The sequence below is a fragment of the Gymnodraco acuticeps genome, unplaced genomic scaffold, assembly GCF_902827175.1.
Source record: "Gymnodraco acuticeps unplaced genomic scaffold, fGymAcu1.1, whole genome shotgun sequence".
NCBI lineage: Eukaryota > Metazoa > Chordata > Actinopteri > Perciformes > Bathydraconidae > Gymnodraco > Gymnodraco acuticeps.
The window spans coordinates 54,243-78,863 of NW_022990491.1; the positions used below are offsets into that span (position 1 = coordinate 54,243).

Genomic DNA, 24,621 nt, shown 5'->3' on the forward strand with positions numbered 1-24,621 from the left:
AAAATGTTTTTGCATTTTTGTTGTTGTTGCATGGGCCCCTTGCCGGCTCTGGGCCCCGGTGCGTTGCACCAGCTGCACCGGCGATAGTTACGCCACTGGTTCAAAGATTAAATGGTTTTATCGTCATATGAACAACAGTTGTAGTGTAGTTTTAGCCGGAGCTTGAAGTGGGGATCAAAGTGCCATTACGCCCTTATTTACATATTGGCTTGTTTATCAGTAAACAATTATTACAGTGAATAAAAAGCACAGTCCTTCCCAGTCTGCTCCAGGTTTAATTACACTGCCCTTCATTTGAAATACCAAACATATATCTATAGGTGGAGATGAAGCCCTTCAGAACTTAGATCAAAGAGTGCAGCGTGTACAAAAGATTAGATCTAATAGAGTATCCTACTCAAGGTCAAGTACAAGTTAGCGTACATAAATACACTTTACCCAAGAAAAATGACTTGCAAATAAATTGACAGAGAAAATGGAAAAATATATAAAATACTTCAGCCCAAGGGTTGTGACGAGGTGCTGATCTGGAAGTAGGACTATGTGCATATACTTTATTTATATCTGGTTATTTTGAGAAGGCCTGGGGCCTACACCTGATAATAACTTCTCAAAATATGCATTCCTGAGTAGAGTAACTACAATTAACCAGAGTTCACTAAGTATTAAGCTACATGCATAGAAATAAACACAAATACTAAAACATCAAGGTCTCAAACACAGGTGTATATATATTAAATAAGCCCCATTGCAGCCACAGTCTATGCAGCCATGGCCGTTCCCACCATTAAGGTCACAGAGGTCCGGACCTCCAAGGTGCGCAATCTATGCCTGTGAGCGTGCTGCGCAAGCTGAGATAATGTGTTATGTGGTGTGCGTAGTTGAACCTTTTCAAATTTAAGTTTGTAGCAAGTAGAGGGCTGCTGCGTGCGTGCGTGTATGTCTGTGTGTGTGTGTGTGTGTGTGTGTGTGTGTGTGTGTGTGTGTGTGTGTGTGTGTGTGTGTGTGCGTGTGCTTGCACATTAGTCTTAAAGACCCCCATAAAGCTCAGATTATAACTCGAACCCTGGACGACAAGATGCATGATAACTTATATTGCAGCTATACTTTGGTTTAAACCCATGAATAAAATAGCTAGAGAACTAAAGTTAATTTCATTCTGTCACGATCTGCCTGTATTGTATTTTGTCTTGTCTTGTTTCATGTTTTATTTTTGAAAGGTCTTCACTTCCTGTCTTGCCTGTTTCTGTCTGCGTTGTGTCTTGTTTAAACCTGTCTGTGGTTCCCGGTCGTTAGTTTCCCTGGTGTGTCTAATTTACCCGATTGTGTTCACCTGGTGTCCCTGTGTGTTCTCCTCCCTCCTCACATGTGTCTTGTTTCTGTGATTAGTCTTGTGTGTATTTAAGTTCTGGTTTTTCTGTCTGTCTTTGTCGGTTCGTCTTGTGTCATGACTAGTTCGTCGGTGAGTGTTCTGTTTTGTCTTTGTTTAGCACCTAGCCTTGAAATAAAGGAATTCTCACTTTAATCTGCATTTGGGTCCTACCTAGTGATGGCAAAATGAAGCTTTGAATGAAGCGTCGAACCACTTGGACAATTGTGTCGGAAATAGGTTCATTTCTCGAAGCTTCAGTTACAGCGACCTCTCCTGGCGAAGTGCAAGGCTGCAGTGGGTTTAACGTATCTTTGCCTTGAAAAATATTTGATGCACACACACACTAAGACTGAATATCATGTTCTATTTGCAATTAAAGATTGATAATTGTGTGTATTGGGTTATTGAGAAGAGACTAGAGAGTGCTGGACATGTTTTTGGGAGGAGAGGGCCTTTTATCAGTTATTAAAGTTGAAAAGCAATGATTAAAATACGTCCATTCCGGGATTTGAACCAGCTGCGCGGAAGACATCGCCGCATTCGGGCCGCAGGCTCTACCCACTGGGCTATCTATTCCTTAACATATTTAACTGTTTTTATATTACTCATTGTCCTTTTGTTCACAACTTCTCCACATTTCAAAGTGTTTCCCGAGCCAGAACAACCTATCTTACTTCCTGGCTTGCTCTATAATGATATCAAATGCAATAACAGCAACAACGCAAACTACGACAACAACCCACACATTGTGCATTGTTTAGAGCGGTCATAAAGTGTTGAAGCACTCAAGTTTGAAACTGTTTCAACCTGTCACCTGTCAGAATCGAGACGAGGCAGTGCATTGAATCGCGTGAATGGACCGTGAACCAGTCAAGTAGTGATGTTACGTATTGCGCCGAGGCTTCGGAGCGTGTGTCGAGTAATCCCCGAAGCTTTTTGTGAAGCATGTATCGAGGCTTGTATCGTTTTGGGCCAGTGACGTCATCGATGACAAACGAAGCCTCGCTGCCTGTCGATACCACGTGACTGCTTCACGAAGCGATTCAGATCGGTTGAACCGTTGAACCACAACGCTCATAATACCCATGGATGTATAATAAGAACGGTATTAACCGTTTGTACCCGGGCCCGCTGGTGACACGATGGAATTAAAAGAGCTCAAAACCTCACCTATATAGAGGTCGGAACATGTCATAAGTATAAATAGATAGGCTACAAGCATAAATAAATGTAGGAAAAAAAACATGAATGAATAAATACAGGAATAAATATGTTACAGTATTTTCAGGGAGATTCAGCGTGTGTGCTGTGGCTCAGCTGGAAAGCAGTTGACTCACGACCGCAGGGTTCCTGGTTCAACGACTCGTCAATACGTATTTTTTGTTGTTTATAAAAGCTACAGCTAAATGAGATAATGTAGTTAATAAATGTATTCTTTGATATGGTTTAGCCTTTCTCAGGCTACAACATGGTTACGTTTATGAATATTATTAAGGAATACAAATCCCTATTTGTAATGTTTACCAGCCTCCAGGCCCGGACTGGCCATCGGGAGCACCGGGAGGTTTCCCGATGGACTGGCCTGTTAAGTGGCCTGCTGGCCTGAGGAATTTATTTTTGTTATGTATGTATTGTGAACGCAACGCTGCGCAAATGTGGGTCGGACTCTGCCTCACAGAGGGTGACTGGCTGTCTACATGATGTGGCCTGCCGACATGGCCACTTCCATACAGATCATACTAATGCCCTCGATTGGTCTCTGTGTGTCATTCAAGCTCGGGAGCTTGAATGTGTGTGGCGCAAGCGAGCGAGAGAGAAACCGGTTACGTGTATTGTTGTTGTTAGCATCTGGTGCTAGTTAGCTGCGCTAACGGTTCTAATGAGCTGTCAACAAGGTGGGGGGAGAGTCCTCTGCTGTCAGACTGAGAGACTGATAACTACAGCTCAGGTGAGGTAAAGGACTCTGAGTCTTTAGATAGTTAACTTAGTCTAAGTTCTCTGTGGGTCTCAAATGGTTTGGTCACCATTTATGTAAACACATATTTCCATTTGAACGGGGAGTGATTAGTAAAATATGCATGAATAATAAAAAATAAAATGTTAACTAGGTGAAAAAAGGTAAGATAAACTTTATAAACTTGTTGAGAGCTAAAACTAGTCTTTGCTGCTGCCTCAAAGAGGAGCAGGGGGAGAGGGATACAGGTGAGGCTGGTTCAGGAGCACAGACACACTCACAACTATAAATAAACCAAAAACAAATAAATAAACAAGTTTCAATGTAATTTCATATTGGTTATGGCCATGTTCTTATGATTTTATGATTATTTAAATGTATACAGTTCTGTTTCATATGGGTGTTGTCTCTTTATTTCCCCCTCAAAGTGCACTGGTTGATGCATTTAAGTCCAACATTTAAAAAAAAAATCTTACCGGGGGAGCATGCCCCCGGACCCCCCTAGAGGAATTGAGGTCCACCTCCACTTAAAATATGTTCACGTGGATAGGTTCCTAGATGTGCACAGCAACGCCTAAATAGATTTGCACAGCAACGCTGTATTGACAAATGAATCCAGGAAAATGGCACAAAAGAAAACTGGTAGTGGCCTGGCAGCGTGTATAATTCCCGGCCTGACTTATTGTCCCAGTCCGGCCCTGCCAGCCTCCTTAGCCTTTTCAATCACAATCATTCAACTGGAATAAAAACAATATTGTTAACATGAAAATATGATTTAATGTTCGTTGTTTAGATGTATTCTAAGGCTTTACTCATTGGGAACTCGGTATGAGATAGAGCACACTGTTGAGATGTCCAATCTGCCTGTTTTACACACTTTGACCAACAGGGGGTTTGTGTTCAGATGAAGCCCATGATGAAGCCTCATGAGATGAACCCTTTTGCGAATCAATTGGCTGGAAAGCTTCAAAGCTTCATAAGGCTTCATCTCGCCATCACTACAGTCAAGTGATTCATTCAGGAAATGAAGCAGTTGCTGCTTCGGACGTCACATGTCACGTGATTTGAAGCAGTTGCTGCTTCGGACGTCATATGTCACGTGATTTGAAGCAAGTTTCGAAGCACTGCTTCTATGGAATAGGAAGTCCAGGGTTGAAGCTCCGTTCGAAGCTTCAGTGTCAAACTGCCATCACTAGTCCTACCTGCTTCACACACCGTGACACATTCATCCAATGTCAGACCTTTTAACAAAAGTTTCAATGCTTTTCTTTCATTATAATGTGAGTAAAAGGTTGAAGAGATCAAATGTATTGCTAGCCCCGAGCCCCACTGGCATGTTTTGGACCTTGGTATTTACAAAATCCTGGATACGGGCCTGTATGCAGCAAACAGTCTTTGCTTTAAACACACATAACGGTGTTAGGCCAGAGCAAAAAAGTGTTGCAGCTTTTCAAATTGACGTACTGCGTAGTGTGCACACAGCGCTACCTTGTAATGCAAGTGTTGGATGTCCCTCTCGTCAAACGGACTATAGCAGAGGATAGTTTAGGTTTGCTAATGGCAGCACCTGACCGCCAACGTGGTGCGCATGCGTCTTGGAGTATCCGCTGGGAACACACTGCTCCCTGGGTAAAGCAATATTTGTTCTTGTTAAAGGCAAAAGGATCAATGGAACATGATTTTAGAGGGCTGAGTAGAGCAGCCTGTGAGAAGTGCCTGTACGCAAATAAAAGTCACGATACGCCAAAGAATAAAATGTGGAAGTGCCGGTACTGTGTAGCGGTGAGTAGTGGCCCACTTCGGGCACTGGTTTTAGCAATAACAACCCAAGACCCAGGCTCCTCCAACAGAGTGACTTTGGATAGACATAAAGGAAATAAAGGAAAATAAGTGCAATAAAGCTGTGAAAGTGACACAATTGTTTTCATAAATTAAGCCAATCACAGCATGTCCCCTCTCAATAAATTAAAAACTTTGTCTGTTTATTTATTTTATAAGATGAGTGATTCATGAATGGCAATTTATTTAAATTAAATATGTCTTATCATAAAAAGTAACGTGTAATAATGGATTATGAGGACGACGAGAGTGTAGTAATGTGTACAGCAGTTCAAGTAGCTTTTTTAAAGTCTCTTTGAATTTGGGCTTGATTAGAGTTAGTGTCAATTTGTGGAGTTTTTGTGTTTCTTTGAGTAAAAAGGTCTAATTGAAATCAAAATGTGAGCATGGTTGGACATGATTACCAAATCATTGAAGTTAACTAACCAGCTGTTGTCGATTATTTTCAGTTCATTCGGAGCGATGACCTCTAAAGGAAGCGGGACAATGGAGGTGGCGGCGCTCGGACGGCCTTTCAGCCTCGGGATGTTGTACGACTGCCGCAACGACTCTCTCGTCCCTGGTGAGGAAAAAACATCACCTTTTTAAAAACAGACATTTTCTTTTTGCCAGGAACGAAACACACAGATGAAAAGCTATAAATAAGTTATTTAAGATTGTTTGTTGATAGCATGGACTAGATTGTTGTGATGTTGGAAGAAGCAGGTTTGGACTAGCTTGTTTGTGTGAGGCTCAAGTTCAGATTCTGGTCAAAGATCACACCCAGGTTTCTTGTCTATGGTTCAACGTTGAGGGCCAGGGTGTTGATTTATGTCAGAGACAAAGTTACCAGGAACACTATGAAAGACCTCGATTTTGTATGAATTTAAATTAAGGAGGTTAAGTGACATCCATACAGTCAGTGATGGAGAGTACTAATATTACCCATCACATTTTGACAAACATTAAAGTAAATCTGTGTGTCGTCAGCGTAACAGTGGTGAGAGATAGAGTGAAACTGACTGAGCCGGTTGCCTAGAGGTAAAGCGTATTAAGAAAATGTTTTGGGGCCAAGGATTGATCCCTGTGGAACTCCGCAGAGTAAAGGGGCAGATCAGGAAATTGTTTTGGACCAATTCCAAAGGTTGCCCATATCAACTCAAACAGTTGATTGGGATCTGAGGAATGCTTGACATTAGAGTAGAGATTGTTTTCATATAAAATCAGTGTGGTGTGGGGAAACAATGGAAGGCAGCTTTTATTCCAGGAGATGAGCCAATATCTTAACAAACAAAGGAGGCCATTGACAAAAGATTTACCAAAAACATAGAGGAAGTCTGGCAACAACTTGGCACCAAATATCTTTAAATGTTCAACAGAGAATCCATCAGTGCATGAGCTAAAGGACATAATTCAGCTATGACATTTTTATATAAATAATGTCCGCTTATGTGCCCTGTTGGATGGCCTCCAGGTCTTGTTTGATTGCAGCATGGAGATCAGCACTCTAGACGCCAGTTGTGACGTGAAGTATCCATCTTGGCTTTAACTACCTGCAGGAAAGCCTTCTCATCAGGGTTATTTTGGCCGGTGATGGATGCTGGAGAAAGTAGTGCTGTCCTTATCCTTTGTTTGAGAGCAGAGCTAGCCAAACTATACACAGTGACTTTGGTTGAATACTTTTAGTTTAACATGCCATGACTATGGGCATAGATATGTCTCATAATTATTTGTGTGAACAGAAAAATAATTTGTGTGTAAATATGTGATTTGTAAAACACCACAAATGCATTTAAAAGATTTGCAAACTCACAAATAAATGTGCAAAGCAGAGATTTGAGATCCACGAGCGCATTTTTGATTGACAAATACAAAATGGATTCACAAATGCCTGATCGAAAGTTGTCAATGTTAAAGAGATATTCACAGATCTTTTTTTAATTTGTAAAAACATTTAGCGTATATGCAGATCCGTTTTACATTTGCAAATTTATTTGTGAGTTTGCAAATCTTTTAAATGCATTTGTGGTGTTTTACAAATCACATATTTACACACAAATTATTTTTCAAAAATAGACAAAATGTAAGCCCATACATGAGTCACACAATGTTCTACAATGTGTAGGCTACTGATTGCTGTTATCTGTCACTGTTACCGCTGAACTGGAAGTTATTTGACTTTTATTGTTTATAGGAATAAACTCAGGACGGCTAGACGAAGGTGCTCAGAATTCAAAAACTCAAAATGAACATCTGTTTCCTATAACTACCATAGAAATAACCCAAAATAACCCTGTATCATCGTGCCTGGCCATATCACTTTTGTTATGGTTTTGCTCAACAACTGCGGTGTCTCCACACTGTCAGGTTCCCAACAAGGACGCAGTGTAACAGTCATGAAAATAGTCAAGTACATTAAACTGATTTGTGTCTCTTTGTCTTGTAAGCAAGACAAGCTTTCTCTATTATCATTAATGTTCTCAGGAATTGCATCACTGAGCAAATCATTGTATATTTCAGTTCCTAACAACAGCAAAGCTACAATTATTGGAAAGACGATGATTTGATTCCCCTTAAAGTTATAGTGTGTATTAACATCTAATCTGGTTCTAGCTTGATTTTGGTTCTTCTTTTGCAGGAATCACTTTGTGGGACTGTGATGACCTTAACAATCATATTAGAGAAAGACCACAGCATTATAATGATTGTGATATAGTTGCATCTGAATCAATTGAGGACAAATCTTCAGCACTAAATGTTGAAGCATCACTGAAGGTAAGTTTCTTGGGTGGACTGGTAAAGGTTGGTGGATCAGCCAAATACCTGAACGATAGCAAGACTTCCAAAGATCATGTTAGAGTAACACTGAATTACCAAGCTACCACAAAGTTCCAAGAACTGTCCATGAATCATCTTGGGGATGTTAAGAAACATCAGTTTGTGTTTGAGAAAGGAATAGCAACACATGTAGTCACAGGTATCCTTTATGGGGCACAAGCCTTCTTTGTCTTTGACCGTGAGGTGTCTGTCAACGAGAACCATCGAGACATTCAGGGCAACTTGAAGGTGATGATCAAGAACATTAGCTCCCTTTCAATAGATGGTAAAGGCTCGCTGAAAATGGAAGACAAGGACAAAGCAAATGTTGAGAAATTCTCCTGCAGATTCTTTGGAGACTTTTTGATTCAGAAACCTCCGACATCCTTTCAGGAGGCAGTAGAGGTGTACCAAAGTCTGCCAAAGCTGCTGGGAGCCAACAGGGAAAACGCAGTACCAGTGAAGGCTGTTGCCTCTGACATGTTTAGATTCTACTGCCGCTAAACTTGTCCGTCAGATAAGTATAGGATTAGTTGAAGAATGTCAGAGTGTCCTGGAGGACTTCAGTGACCTGGAGATGAGGTTCAATGATGCACTGAGAACCCAAACTGCACAGCAGTTCCCACAGATTGGAGAAAAACTCAAAACCTTTAAACAGAAGTGCTCTCAGTTCAAACTGGAATTCCAACGAACCCTGGCAAAGAAACTTCCATCAATCCGAGGAGGAGGAGAAGAAGAAGCTGTGCTCGCAGAGGAACTGAGGAAGACATGTTCTTCTCCTTTCAACAGCAAGGACCTGAACGAGTGGATGGACTGTAAGGAGAGAGAAATCTACACCGTGATGTCTCTGACCGACATGATGACAAACACCAAGATCATCTCATCTCAAACAGACCTGGACAAAGAAAGCTTCAAAGCAGAGCAGGCTGTGTGTTTTGTCTTCACCTCGCTGGGAAGAGATGAACCGTACCTCTCAACTTTATCAAACTACCTTAAACAAACACCCAAACCAGATGATGCCCAAGATCCACACCCTCCAGATCAATGGTACAACTCAAGAGAAGAATGGGGAGCAATGCGGCATAAAGCAAAGCTCTTCAGTGATTTTGCAGAGGCCAAAAAGGAGAACAAGAACATCACATTTCTGACGGTGGGTTTAACAAACGAGACACAGAAAGGTGCCAGCATCTACCTTTATACAGACGGCCTTTCTGTCAATGAGAACTTTGAGCCGCCTTCAAAGCCTGCAACAGTAACAGGAAGTGATATAAACCACAGCAGTGTGACGCTGAACATTTCTCCACCCAGATTTGGAGCAGAGGACATCACCTCCTACTCTGTTGAGTACTGTGTCAGAGGAGAGGACGGCTGGAAACAAGAGACAGCATCCAGAGCTGAAGAAGTCACAGTGAGCGGCCTGAGTCCTAACACAGAGTACAGGTTCAGATGCAGGGCAGAGACACCAGTAGGTGCCGGGCCAGCCAATGAAGTCAGTGGATCCATTCAAACCTTACCCTGCAGCCCTCCTGGAAAACTCCACGTTGAATCTACCTCAGGTGAGATATCAGTCAGCTGGGAGAAACCTGCTGAGCTCGGACAAGATGTCCACGTTTTGAGCTACATCGTGGAGTACGCCGAACCAGACCAACAGGTGAAAGAGGAAGATCTCCACTGGGAGCAAAATATGGTGGGAGCTGAGAAGGCGATCATTTCAGGACTTCAGCCAGAGACAGAATACGCTGTCAGGGTCAGGTGTGATTGTGGTGCAGCTGGAAGAAGCAAAGAAAGCATCGCTGTTAATGTCCGCACAACAACACCTGCATATCTTAAAGAATTCCTCAAAAGTAAAAGCAAAATCATCAATACTGAATCTCCCTCAGTTTACAAACTGCCTCTGACAGAAGAAGACATGGACGTTGATGGATGCCGGAGGTACAACTTTGGCAAAGACAGCATGAGGCAAAATCGTACAATAATGCTTCTCGGAGCAACTGGATCTGGAAAGTCCACTCTGATCAATGGACTCATCAACTACATCGTTGGTATAGAGTGGAAGGACGATTTCAGATTCAAGTTAGTTGACGAGGATCAGTCGAGATCTCAAGCTGAGAGCCAGACCTCTGAAGTCACTGTGTACAAAATCAACCACCAAGAGGGCTTTAAAACCCCTTTCTCTCTGACCATTGTTGATACTCCAGGCTTTAGAGATACAAGAGGAATAAAAAGAGACGAGGAGATCAAACAACAGCTTCTTAATCTCTTCTCTGCTGAGCGTGGCATCAGTGAAATTGACGCTGTGTGTTTTGTAGTTCAGGCTTCTTTAGCTCGGCTCACACCAAGACAGGAGTATGTGTTTGATTCTGTGCTCTCAATCTTTGGCAAAGATGTGAAAGAGAACATCCAGGTTCTGGTGACATTCGCAGACGGCCAACGCCCACCAGTTCTAGAGGCGATCAAAGCTTCAGGCGTCCCATGTCCTAAAACAGAAGACGGGCTGCCAGTTCACTTCAAATTCAATAATTCTGCCTTGTTTGCACAGAACCAATCATCTGCTGCTGCTGACTCCAGTGGAGAGGAGGAAGAGGGAGGCTTTGAAAAGATGTTCTGGAAAATGGTGGCAGAAAGCATGAAGACGTTCTTTGTTGCTTTAAATAAGCTAACAACCAAAAGCTTGACATTGACAAAGGAAGTCCTCAGAGAAAGAAAGCAGCTCCAGATCTCAATGGAAAATGTGCAGAAGCAGGTTAAAGTAGGGTTAGCCAAGATTGAGGAGATAAACAAGACATCTGAACAACTTAAACTGCATGACGCAGAGTGCAGCAGAAATGCAAAATGTGAGTTTGAAGTAGTTGTCACAAGGCCTTTTAAAGTAGATATATCTGGCACTGGGACGTTCGACACCAACTGTCAGCTGTGTCATTTCACCTGTCACACAGAATGTCCATATGCCAATGATGCAGATAAAAGGAAGTGTCCTGCAATGGGACCAGATGGAAACTGTACCCAGTGTCCAGACAAATGTCATTGGAGTAAACATTTTAACCAGAAGTACAGATGGGAGTATAAGGAGGTTAAAGAAAAGCAAACCGTGCAGGAGCTGAAAGAAAAGTACCTGAAGGCCTCAAAGGCTAAGGGAACTGTTCAGGAAGTGATCGCTCATATGAAGGCTGAATATCAGCGTCTTCAGGCTGAAGTGAGGGAGATCATGAAGAGGTCTGCTGAGTGTCTGAAGAGACTAGGAGAGATCGCACTGAAGCCAAATCCTCTCTCCACTCCAGAGTACATTGACCTGCTCATTGAGGGAGAGAAATCTGAGGCCAAGTTAGGCTGGAAGCAACGAGTCGAGTACCTGATGGAGGTGAGAGGACAAGCAGAGCTCATGGCTAAAGTAAGGAGAGGAGAAAACCTGCTTTAAAGTGAAGAATCTCTAACCAAGGGAGAATTAAGACCAGTGCCAACTTAGACCAAGACAAAGAGCTGAAAGCAATAGGCTCAAGCCATGATAATGACCCAGACATTTTAATGACTATAGATAGCCAAGGGTTGGGACCAATAAAGGACCATGTCGTACTTTATTTGCTTACACATCGTGTTTTAACTTTATTTGTCTAAATCACCATGGTTTCAATTTTGTAAACTAACTTCTTACAGCAAAGATGTTTTATGAATGTTGATGAATCTAAAAAGTAATCCTTGAAAGAAATGCTGAATAAGAGATTGACCTGAGTTTTAGAAGCCAGAGGAACAGAAGAGTTAAGTCAGGATATTTTGTGTCTACGAACGACATGTGTGATTTTGTTGTTGATTTTTGATGCTGTGTTGTAACGCCAAAGTAATGTTGTTCAAGCCATGTCAATAAAATGGAAAGAGTTTGAAGCCTAATCTTTCCTCCAATCAGAGTCCATTGCTTGCTGAATGAGAGAAGCCTGAGGCCAGGTTGGGCTCAAAGAGTTCAGTACCTGCTAATCATGAGAGAAAAACTGAGTCTCGACACTTGAGAGACTGAGAATTCAATATGTTTGCCACATTTTATTTGATATGTTTAAACAATTGTATTTCTGCAGAAGTTATGTGATATTTTTGTCAGGTTCACCAAACAGGAGATAACAGATGAACCATGTTTGTGGGAACACATTTTGTGCATGGACAGTTCATTGTGCAGTGTTTTTCCCCTGTTAGGATCATTTACATATTTCATGTATGCAGTTTACATTGCTCAATAAATTACATTTAGCTGACGATTTGATCAATAACGACTTACCATACAATGTTTTAAAAAGATGTGTTGCTTATTGTTTTGTATCTTCTCTTCAGGTATATATATATACTTTAAATATACTTAATGTAAACAATTATACTGATGTTTACTGAATTGCATGTTATTGTCCTGTAGTAATTAGGTGAGGGATGAAGAAAGTATGAAATGATTAAAAAACTGTATTGTATCTCCTTGACTCGTGACCAAAGACTTGAGACTTGACTTGGACTTGCAAAAAAAGACAAAGTAAAGCTCTGTTGTCCCCATATCAAAGTGGGTTCCAGAGGGGTCGGAATACAATGGATTCTATATTGTGCTTAGAATCAGACATCAGGAAAGCACAGACCAACAAGGAAGTAGTGATTGCAGTCTTCTTTGATATTGAAAAGGCTTATGACATGCTCTGGAAGGAAGGACTACTAATCAAGTTCAAATCATTGGGAATTGGTGGTAAAGCATATAATTGGGTTATGAATGTTTTACTGGACAGGAAAATACAAGTAAGAGTAGGAAAGAACTACCAGTATGGCGCATAGTCCAGAATTATTCTACAAGATATCACTCAGACTCAACAATCATATTTACAGATGGCTCCAAAGATCCAGAGACAGGGCGTGCAGGGGCAGCAGTGTATATCCCAGTGAGTAATACACATATAAAGAAAAGGGTAACAGACCATGTGTCAGTATACACCACAGAGTTGTTGGCATTGGTACTGTCATTGAAATGGATAGAGGAGAAAGAAATACATAACAGTGTAATTGCATCTGACAGCTTTTCAGCATTATCGAGTATACGATCAGGCAGATCTTCATCTAGAATGGACATCATAAATGAAATATTTCTAATTTGATATCAAATGCAAATCAAAGGCATAGCAACTCGTTTCATCTGGGTTCCTGCTCATGTTGGTGTGGAGGGAAATGAACAGGTGGATATTCTGGCCAAACAAACACTCAGAAGTATGAACATAGACATAGAAGTTCCACTCAGCAAAGCGGAGGTTCAAACATTCATTCAGAAATATGCACAAACAACATGGCAAGATCATTGGGACCTTAGTGATACAGGAAGACATCTTTATCACATTCAAAGGTATGTGGGGGATGGAAGGAAGGTGGGGTTTAAAAGAAGGGAGGAAAATGTCATTTCTCTGATGAGAATAGGTCATACAGGTCTCAATCATACTTTAAGTATAATACAGGTCTCAATCATACTTTAAGTATAATACAGGTCTCAATCATACTTTAAGTATAATACAGGTCTCAATCATACTTTAAGTATAATACAGGTCTCAATCATACTTTAAGTATAATACAGGTCTCAATCATACTTTAAGTATAATACAGGTCTCAATCATACTTTAAGTATAATACAGGTCTCAATCATACTTTAAGTATAATACAGGTCTCAATCATACTTAAGGTCTCAATCATACTTTAAGTATAATAGGAAAGCATCCAACCGGAAAGTGTACACACTGCAGCCAGCCAGAAACTGTTGAGCATGTTTTACTGCTTTGCAGGAAATATAGTACTCAGAGAAATGTGCTTTTCCAGACACTGAAGAAAGCAACATTCCATGACTTGTCGCTATCAGGGCTGTTAGGGAAAACATCAGGCAATATATATTGTGAGATTATTAAATTTCTAAGAGAAATTTATACATTTAAAATAATCTAGAGTTTTGGTTCTTTGTTTTGTTTCTTTTGTTTCTTGTTTTCTGCATAGTCTCTTGTCCACACTCCAGTCCAGTTGGTGGCGGTAATGCGCCTACAAGTTGGTTTGCCAACCGCCAATAAACACGGAAGAAGAAGAAGAAGAAGAAGAAGAAGAAGAAGAAGAAGAAGAAGAAGAAGAAGAAGAAGAAGAAGAAGAAGAAGAAGAAGAAGAAGAAGAAGAAGAAGAAGAAGAAGGAGGAGGAGGACAAAGGACAAAGGACAGAAGACAGAAGAACAGAAGAACAGGTGAGTGGATTAAACCTCTTAGTTTACAGTTAATCACGAATCAGAAGTTATCTTATTTAACACAACAGCTTTCATCTTGGTAGAAAGAAACTCACAAAAAAACTTTAAAATGTGCGACAAACTCAAACTATCTTTAAATAAAGGCTAACAGCTACAGTCTGAAAGCTATCGTCTAACGGCTACAGTTATTATTCCAGTTCGGCTCTGGGGGAGTAACAGTTGATATGTAATGCTCAGCTGACTTTATGTTAGTTATTTATTACACCAGTTGTCTTTAAGACGGTTTGAGTTGTTGTGTTGGTGCTCTTTACCATAGATATGGTTTTAAATATATGCTAACTAGCTTATTAGCATCGCCATTCACCGCGACGTAGCATTTTTCCCATTGAAATGAATGGGGTTCTTCAGTTAGCAGCTAACGCTAAGCTAAGCGACGGTTTAGCTCATTAGATAAATAGATATACTTTATTTAAATAATGATTTATCTTAAAGTGGGAAATGAATGTGTCACAGCAGAAGTGTTTTCAGGCATTACACGAGTTAAACATATTTAAAAGATGCAATAAGATATAATACAAATGAAGCATTAGCAGCAAGTATACACACAGGACACATATCACTAGAGTATCTAAAGAATACACAATATACAGAAAATACTGTATACATGGAGTACATTAAACAGTCTCACTAGCTAATGTTTGCTTTCTGTGTTAACTTAGTGATAGTTACACACGGATAGCGCTATAACAGTGGTTCAAACAACCATTAATGTCACTTTCTATGTGAATAAAGTCATTTTAATGAAATAAAAGTGAACAAACTGTGAGCTGTAAGTTAGAATGTAAGTTGCTACACAGATTATGATGAATTATATCTAAATATTTGTATTATATTAATAATAATTTACACAGAAAACCAACTTTTTATCGTAATGGTTAAAGTAATGTGCATGTAACGTTAATAACTATCTGACCTTTCTATCATGTTCTCCTCTGCTTAGCATCACATTGACTAAATGGATCAATTTGGACCATGTTTACGTCACAGCAGCATAGATAAGACAAGGCACTGCACATGGTGTGATAAAACACTACATATAAGCATCTAGAAATAGAACATATCATTGAATAAACTCTTTGAATTCCTCCTCTTCACTGCTGACAGTTTATGATGAATTATATCTAAATACTTGTATTATATTAATAATGAAGCAGCTCTGTGGTCTTCATCAGGACAGCTGATGAGCAGCATGGAGGAGAAGAAAGAGACCCCTGGAGCTCAGGTCAGTGTGCACTTCATCACAATATATTCCTAATTCCAGCGTTTCCGCCAGGCGGGCGTCTTGCCTTCATTTGACGCCCTTATTCAGCTCGGAACGCCCTATACAGACATAAATAAAGCAGCGACTGTATTCGCCATGACACAGACAGTCTGTGGTTTGTACTTGTTTAACTTCTGTCTAGTTTCTGAACAGATATGAGGAGCTGTGAGCTCACAACTGTATCATCAGCATACATCACATTCTCCACACACAGAAGGCGGATCATTTATGTACTACTAAACAGGATTGGGCCCAATACAGAGCCCTGCGGTACTCCAGTTGACAAACACTAGACTTATGGTTCTCAATTTGAACACAAGGAGCTGTTGTTGAGATGATTGATGATTTGTTTGGCAATCAATTTCTCAAATACCTTGGCTACTATGGGTAAGATACTGATGGGCCTATAGTTGGATGTCATGAGAGGGTCCCCACCATAGTTATCAAGAACACAAAACAGTTCTTTAGCCGCTCTGTCCTGGGGGTTGTCAACATGGATGTTAAAATCACCAACAATGACTAGACGTCAAAGTCAAAACACACTATAGACAGCAGTTCAGTAAAGTCATCAAAGTCATCAAAAGAAGCTAAGAGCACAGCTGAACTCCTGCAGCCCTGGGGGGCCCCTACATTGGTTGTGATGGCAGATGACAGGGTTTGGTCAAGTTGCTCTCTACTGGTGAGGAAAGCGGCATACCAGTAAATCAGGTATGGATTTACTTCCATTTTTGACACCAAGATGTCTGCTTGTATTGTGTTGCTAATGAGAAGTCTAGGAAGAGGGCTCTTGCATAGGTGTGACGTTTATCTAAATGTTTAGTGATGATGTGAACCAGAGCAGCAACAGTACCACCCCCTTGCTTATAGGCAAATTGGTATGGATCAAGTATGTCTTGTCCGTCACAATAGGTTTAGCTGAAGAGGTCATTCCTGTCACGGTTCTCATGGTGTCCCACACTTTTTTGGGGTCTTTGGCTTTAAAAGCATTTACCAAAAGCTCTCTGTGTGTTTTGATTCCCTCAATTTGACTTTCAGTTCTTTCTCTGTCTGTTCAAGTGCTCCATAGTCTTTGTTTTATGTCCTTAGTCACATATGATTTATTACTTTCTTTTCTGGTTCCCTTGAGTTTGGTCTTATACACTGGTATCATATTCACAGCACTATGATCAGAGTTCAGTATTGGTGGTCTGTATTTAGACACATAGGCTCCTTTATCATTAACAAAGCATTTGTCCAGGATATTGTCTTTCCTGCTGTGATCCCTAACATACTGCTGGAACCCAGGTAACACAGTCTCCAGGCGACATTGCTTCATGTCCCCGAGCACTATTGCCGGTGCATCGGGGTGGCTGAGTTGCAGCTCGTGAACACAGTGTCCTCTGCCGCTGGGAGGCACGTAAACAACAAACAGTCAAATACACCCGGATTCTCTAGGCAGATAAAAGGGTCTTAACGTCATGCCGAGAATTTCTACGTTGGGATTGCAGGTTTTACATTTTACTGAGTATGATCGGCACCACAGATCATTAATATACACACAAATACCGCCTCCTCTGGTTTTCCCCGAGTTCGCATCCCTGTCTGCTCGAACAAGGGTGAGTCCCGGTACTTCAAAGAGAGATTCAGGCATCGTAGATTGGAGCCAACTTTCCGTGAAACACAATAAAGAGGCCTCGAGAAATTCATGAAAGTACCTTGTGTATGTCCTTAGTGTGTCCACGTTGTTGCTCAATGAGCGCAGGTTTGTGAAAATGATGGATGGAAGTGGTGGCCGGCTGAATCTCCGCCGTATTCTGAACGCCTCCCCTCCTTCCTCGTCTCTTTTTCCTGGTGTTTCTAAGCGGCTCCCGAGGGATTTCATCCAATAACGAAGAGCACAGATGGCTTGGTGTATTCGTAGGAGGCCGATCGCATTGTAGCTCTAGCATTGCCTCGCTTCTGTAGCAGCGTAGAGGCCGGGGCTCCTCGCCATACCTGTTCGTGCTGTCACTCAGGTGTGTCTTGGAAAGTTGAATGGCCAGACATGGTCTGCAGAAGGCAAATGTAATCCACAGGATCAAAAGCATGGTCTCTCATTACATTATTACATTACATTGCATTTAGCTGACGCTTTTATCCAAAGCGACTTACAATAAGTACATTCGACCAGGAAGACACAACCTTGAAGAAAACAGAATCATAAAGTACATCAGGTTTCATAGAGCCAAACATTTCAAGTGCTACTCAACTGGCTTTAGGTAAGCCAGTCCTTTATTAGTATAAAAGTGCTTCGTTAATAGTTCTATCGCTCGAAGTGGAGTCGAAAGAGATGAGTTTTCAGTTTGCGCCGGAAGATGTGCAAGCTATCTGCCGTCCTGATGTCAATGGGGAGCTCATTCCACCATCTTGGAGCCAGGACAGCAAACCCACGTGTTTTCGCCGATGGGAACTTGGGTCCCCCTCGCAGCGAGGGCGCAGCGAGTCGTTTGGCTGATGCAGAGCGTAGTGCACGTGCTGGGGTGTACGGTTTAACCATGTCCTGGATGTAGGAAGGGCCAGATCCATTCGCAGCATGGTAAGCAAGTACCAGTGTCTTGAAGTGGATTCTAGCAGTTACCGGAAGCCAGTGAAGGGAGCGGAGGAGCGGAGTGGTGTGGGAGAATTTAGGAAGGTTGAAGACCAGACAAGCCGCTGCATTCTGGATGAGCTGCAGAGGTCGGATGGCACATGCAGGTAGACCAGCCAGGAGGGAGTTGCAGTAGTCTAGGCGTGAGATGACGAGAGCCTGGACCAGAACCTGCGTGGCTTTCTGTGTCAGCTGGGGACGTATCTTCCTGATGTTGTAAAGCGTGTATCTGCAGCAACGGGTTGTAGCAGCGATGTTTGCAGTGAAGGACAGGTTGTTATCTAGGGTCACACCCAGATTCCTTGCAGTCTGAGTCGGATAAACAACTGAGGTGCCGATGTTGATTGTTAGGTCAAGAGTGGGACAATCTTTTCCCGGAAGGAAGAGCAGCTCAGTCTTGTCAAGGTTGAGCTTGAGGTGATGAGCAGACATCCACTGAGAGATGTCAGCTAGACAAGCAGAGATGCGTGCGACGACCTGGGTCTCTGAGCGGGGAAAGGACAGAATTAATTGGGTGTCGTCAGCGTAGCAGTGGTAAGAAAAACCATGCGGGCTAATGACTGATCCGAGCGAGTTTGTGTACAGGGAGAAGAGGAGGGGACCAAGAACAGAGCCCTGAGGGACCCCTGTAGTTAATTGACAAGGGTCGGACTCAGACCCTCTCCAAGTCACCCTGTAGGTACGGTCTTTCAGGTATGAGGTGAGGAGGGAAAGTGCAGAGCCTGAAACTCCAAGTTTTTGGAGAGTGCGAAGGAGGATCTGATGATTCACCGTGTCGAATGCAGCAGACAGGTCCAACAGGATGATGACAGAGGAGAGGGATGCAGTTTTGGCAGTGTGCAGTTCCTCCGTGACAGCAATGAGAGCAGTTTCTGTGGAGTGACCTGCCTTGAAACCAGACTGGTGCGGATCCAGAAGGTTGTTCTGATTGAGATAACAGGAGAGTTGTTTAAAGACAGCGCGTTCAAGTGATTTAGACAGGAACGGGAGGAGAGAGACAGGCCTGTAGTTTATAACATCAGACGGGTTGAGAGTGGGTTTCTTTAGGAGAGGGTTTACTCTTGCCTCCTTGAGACTGTTTGGAAAGTGACCAGAAGTTAGCGAAGTGATGATGAAATGGGTGAGAAACGGTAGAATATCAGGAGCGATAGTCTGAAGGAGGTTTGAAGGGATAGGGTCCAGAGGACAGGTGGAAGGGCGGGCAGAGGTAATGAGGGTAAGAACCTCACTTGGAGAGAGAGGGGAAAAGGATGTCAGTGTGTTGGTGTAAGGAGGGGCTTTTGGAGGGTCCAAGAGGGAGGAGGGGGAAGGGGCTTTGGGGGGGTCCAAGAGGGTGGAGAAGATGGAAAATAGTTTTTTGGGATTGGAATAGGAAGATTGGATCTTATCTTGAAAGAAAGTGCTTTTTGCCTGAGAGATCGAAGCAGAGAAAGAGGAGAGGAGAGCTTGATAGGTTAGGAGGTCGTCACGGTGTTTGGATTTCCACCGTTTCCGCTCTGCTGCCCTAAGGACGGTTCTATTAGCACGCAGTGCATCATTTAGCCAGGGAGCAGGAGGGGACTGACGAGCCTGCCGAGATGTGAGAGGACAGAGAGAGTCCAGAGTGGATGAGAGAGTAGAGAGGAGAGTTTCTGCAGCAGAGTTTGGAGGCAGGAGTTGGAACGAGTCAGAGGAAGGGAGGGCTGAGAGCACCGACGAGGCAAAGGTAGAGGGGGAGAGGGAGCGAAGGTTACGGCGGACAAGTGCAGGATGAGAAGAGATTAGTTTGTTATGTTTGGAAAGGGGTAGAGAGAATGAAATGAAGAAGTGATCGGATGTGTGGAGCGGGTTTACAGAGAGGTTAGAAGTAGCGCAGTTCCTTGAGAATATGAGATCAAGGACATTGCCAGCTTTATGAGTCGGTGGGGACGGAGACAGTGAGAAAGCAAAGGCGGTTAACAGAGATGTTAGTTTGTCTATCTTCCCCGTCTGGAGGTTGAAGTCTCCGAGAAGTACAGCGGGAGGACCAGTTTCAGGGATGAGTGAGAGGAGATTATCTAATTCCTCCAAGAAGTCCCCCAAGGCGCCTGGTGGACAGTAGAGAACAACAATGGTTAACTGTATAGGATGGGTTACTGTGACGGCATGGAATTCAAAGGTGGAAGGAGTGAAGTTAGGTAGCTTGAAGAGGGAAAAGCTCCATTTGGGAGAGAGCAGGAGACCAGTGCCACCTCCTCTGCCAGTTGGTCTGGGTGTATGGGAGAAGGAATATGCAGTGGAGAGAGCTGCTGGGGTGGATGTGTTGGATGGAGTAATCCAGGTCTCAGTGAGAGCAAGGAAATCCAGAGACTGCAGGGAGGCGTAGCCAGAGATGAAGTCAGCCTTAGGAACAGCTGACTGGCAATTCCACAGGCCACCTGAAACTAGATGCTGGATCTCAGTGGAGCACGTGGGATAGACGAGAGCAGGCCGGTTATATCGATTACGAGATACACGGGGCCAGTGATAATTGCGAGAAGACACATGAACAGGAATGGAGAAAATACACATGATTATAGCATGAGGGGCTAAACAACAATAAAACACCAGCGATACTTAGCTCAATCAAAGTAGGATTTGCCTCCTCTTTGCCTCCCTCGTGACTCCCGCAGGACTCTAATGTCTTTTGCCAGTCTTTGACTCCCGCAGGACTCTAATGTCTTTTGCCAGTCTTTGACTCCCGCAGGACTCTAATGTCTTTTGCCAGTCTTTGACTCCCGCAGGACTCTAATGTCTTTTGCCAGTCTTTGACTCCCGCAGGACTCTAATGTCTTTGCCAGTCTTAGCCTGTCTGACGCTGAAGCTGACGCTCCAGGAAAGTGCTACCTAAAATGGACACCTGATTGCTGAGTTCTCACAGCTGTGGGGCAACGCCCCTTTAATTAGTTAACTCTGCAGCTGGTGGCCCTCAAAAGGAAATCGAGACTGGCTTCCTCCTTATTTGTTATTGTCTTTTAAGTCAATTACATTAAACCCTAAGTTATAAAGTTATGAGTTTAACCCTTAATACAGTTACACCTACTCAATAAAGCTCTTAGTATTCTACAAATGTTTAAATCAAAGTTAACCCTAGCAGTCAGTTAGTTCACTTTTAAGGTTTCAGTCAAATGACTTGTCCCAAGTTTCTGTCTGACAGATACTGTAGCGGTTTTGAGATTTAAAATCACAATTCCAGTCAGATCACCTACAGAGCATTGATACAGAGTACACACACTGAAACAGAGAAGTCTACAAACACAATGTTACTCACACAATTCTAGAAGTCTCCAGTAGCTTTCCTGTCAAAATCGAGTTGCACACTCTCAAAATGACGTTTCATACAGACACAACAAAGTTTAGACAAAAAAACAAAACACAAAAGGAACGGAGCATACTGAGACTCGCAGTGACAGGATGCCGTCTCCCTCTGTCTCCTGTATACCAGAGGTGGGAGTAAGTCATACATGTGCAAGTCTCAAGTTACTGGGGTGAGAGTCAAGCAAGTCAAGTCCTACGAAATCCTGATGAATAACCCCAGTTTAAATCAGCTAAAAGACTGTGTGTGTGTGTGTGTGTGTGTGTGTTGTGTGATGTAGTGTGTGTGTGTGTGTGTGGTGTGTGTGTGTGTGTGTGTGTGTGTGTGTGTGTGTGTGTGTGTGTGTGTGTGTGTGTGTGTGTGTGTGTGTGTGTGTGTGTGTGTGTGTGTGTGTGTGTGTGTGTGTGTGTGTGTGTGTGTGTGTGTGTGTGTGTGTGTGTGTGTGTGTGTGTGTGTGTGTGTGTGTGTGTGTGTGTGTGTGTGTGTGTGTGTGTGTGTGTGTGTGTGTGTGTGTGTGTGTGTGTGTGTGTGTGTGTGTGTGTGTGTGTGTGTGTGTGTGTGTGTGTGTGTGTGTGTGTGTGTGTGTGTGTGTGTGTGTGTGTGTGTGTGTGTGTGTGTGTCATATGAATACATAGGTCAGACAGACAGACAGACAGACATAGGTCAAGGCAGACTGGTTCACAGACTCTCCTGTTTTGCCGATCCGGTGCTTGAACAAATAACTCTACACCCCTGGCCGAAATGTCCCTAAAATGAAGTCCGAGTTTGAAATATATCTCAAATAATGTATGTATTTCCCCACATAAACATAACAGTCTGCAATGAAACGGCTGTCTCCTGTGCGCTCCACTTCCTACTTTCTCCTGCGAACGAGAAGAGACTTTCTCTCTCTTTTTTTTCTTTCATTGCCCTCTAGGTGCTTCGTACAATACAAATGCAAATATTCTATTTTAAAAAGTAAAGTCCTTTCGAGTCATCTGTCTCAAGCCTAAGTCTCAAGTCATGAATACCAAGTCAAAGTCAAGTCGAGTCTTTTATCAATGTTAGTCAAGCAAGTCTCAAGTCAAAAAATAGTCAAGTCATGTGACTCGAGTCAAGTCATGTGACTCGAGTCCCCCACCTCTGGTATATACTTTGGTTAGAATATTGCTGTATTACTGTATCAAATATAATAAAGACAAACAGTTGATAAGTAGTATTTTGTTAACTCAAGGTTTATATTAAGTGAGTTTTTATTGTGTTAACTTGTGTATTTATGCTTTTTAGATTGACTTTCTCTCTTTCTCTGTCCGTCTGTTCTAGAAACCGAAAGGAAGAGAGAGACGTCACAGCTGTCAGCAATGTGACAAATCCTTTACAGCATCTGGAACTTTAAAGAGCCACCTGTGTATTCACACAGGAGAAAAACCGTACAGCTGTGAAGAGTGTGGGACAACTTTCACTAGATCAGGTGATCTCAAAATACATCAACGTATTCATACTGGAGAAAAACCTTACAGCTGTGAAGAGTGTGGGACAAGTTTCACTAGATCAGGTGATCTCAAAATACATGTATTCATACTGGAGAAAAACCGTACAGCTGTGAAGAGTGTGGGACAAGTTTCACTAGATCAGGTGATCTCAAAATACATCAATGTATTCATACTGGAGAAAAACCTTACAGCTGTGAAGAGTGTGGGAAAACTTTCACTACATCAGGTGCTCTAGAATCACATCAAGTATTCACACAGGAGAAAAACCTTACAGCTGTGAAGAGTGTGGGAAAACTTTCACTAGATCAGGTGATCTCAAAATACATCAACTATTCATACTGGAGAAAAACCTTACAGCTGTGAAGAGTGTGGGACAACTTTCACTCAAGCAGGTGCTCTCAAATCACATCAACATATTCATACTGGAGAAAAACCTTACAGCTGTGAAGAGTGTGGGACAAGATTCACTAGATCAGGTGCTCTCAAAATACATCACCGTATTCATACTGGAGAAAAACCTTACAGCTGTGAAGAGTGTGGGACATCTTTCAGTACATCAGGTGCTCTCAAATCACATCAACTATTCACACTGGAGAAAAACCTTACAGCTGTGAAGAGTGTGGGAAAACTTTCACTACATCAGGTGCTCTAGAATCACATCAACGTATTCACACAGGAGAAAAACCTTACAGCTGTGAAGAGTGTGGGAAAACTTTCACTAGATCAGGTGATCTCAAAATACATCAACTATTCATACTGGAGAAAAACCTTACAGCTGTGAAGAGTGTGGGAAAACTTTCACTCAAGCAGGTGATCTCAAAACACATCAACGTATTCATACTGGAGAAAAACCTTACAGCTGTGAAGAGTGTGGGACAACTTTCACTAGATCAGATGCTCTAGAATCACATCAACGTATTCACACAGGAGAAAAACCTTACAGCTGTGAAGAATGTGGGAAAACTTTCACTACATCAGGTGCTCTCAAAATACATCAATGTATTCATACTGGAGAAAAACCTTACAGCTGTGAAGAGTGTGGGACAACTTTCACTAGATCAGATGCTCTAGAATCACATCAACGTATTCACACAGGAGAAAAACCTTACAGCTGTGAAGAGTGTGGGAAAACTTTCACTACATCAGGTGCTCTCAAAATACATCAATGTATTCATACTGGAGAAAAACCTTACAGCTGTGAAGAGTGTGGGACAACTTTCACTACATCAGGTCATCTCGAAAGACATCAACGTATTCATACTGGAGAAAAACCTTACTGGTGTGAAGAGTGTGGGACAACTTTCACTACATCAGGTCATCTCGAAAGACATCAACGTATTCATACTGGAGAAAAACCTTACTGGTGTGAAAAGTGTGGGAAAACTTTCACTACATCAAGTGATCTCAAAAGACATCTTCGTGTTCACTCAGGAGAAAAACCATAGTGGTTCTAAGAGTGTAGGAGCCGCAATTAAGCATATTTTGTTTTTTTCACAGTTTACAATAAACAATTCCCATCTATTGGCCTTGTGTTGGGTAATCCTTTTTTCCATTACAGATCCCATCCCAACAGCGCCATCTGTTGACGTAACGTCAGAATTGAGAGGCATAATGTTCACTGTTCCTTTAAAGTGGACCTATCATGCTATATTTGAATAATATAGTGTAGGACCAAACCTATATAAGGCATATTTATACTTTTTATTTTTCAAAATACCAAACATC

At 42.2% G+C, this 24,621-nt stretch overlaps 2 protein-coding genes across 2 annotated transcripts in view; both read left to right on the forward strand.

Moving 5' to 3' along the window:
• Positions 1–24,420, forward strand: part of LOC117552829 (zinc finger protein 91-like) — a 67,485-nt gene extending 43,065 nt beyond the window's left edge. Inside the window, 5 exon segments of the mRNA XM_034226485.1 lie at positions 22,802–22,958; positions 23,039–23,144; positions 23,227–23,474; positions 23,477–23,641; positions 23,644–24,420. Of these exon segments, the coding sequence (XP_034082376.1) occupies positions 22,802–22,958; positions 23,039–23,144; positions 23,227–23,474; positions 23,477–23,641; positions 23,644–24,341 (1,374 nt within the window). The 3' untranslated portion in view covers positions 24,342–24,420.
• On the forward strand, positions 1,440–12,214 carry LOC117552828. Its single transcript, XM_034226484.1, is given in 4 exon segments — positions 1,440–1,462; positions 5,615–5,727; positions 7,783–8,425; positions 8,427–12,214. Coding segments are annotated over 3 exon segments (3,693 nt in total). The 5' UTR covers positions 1,440–1,462; positions 5,615–5,627; the 3' UTR covers positions 11,377–12,214.
• Positions 24,421–24,621: the final 201 nt, after the last annotated feature.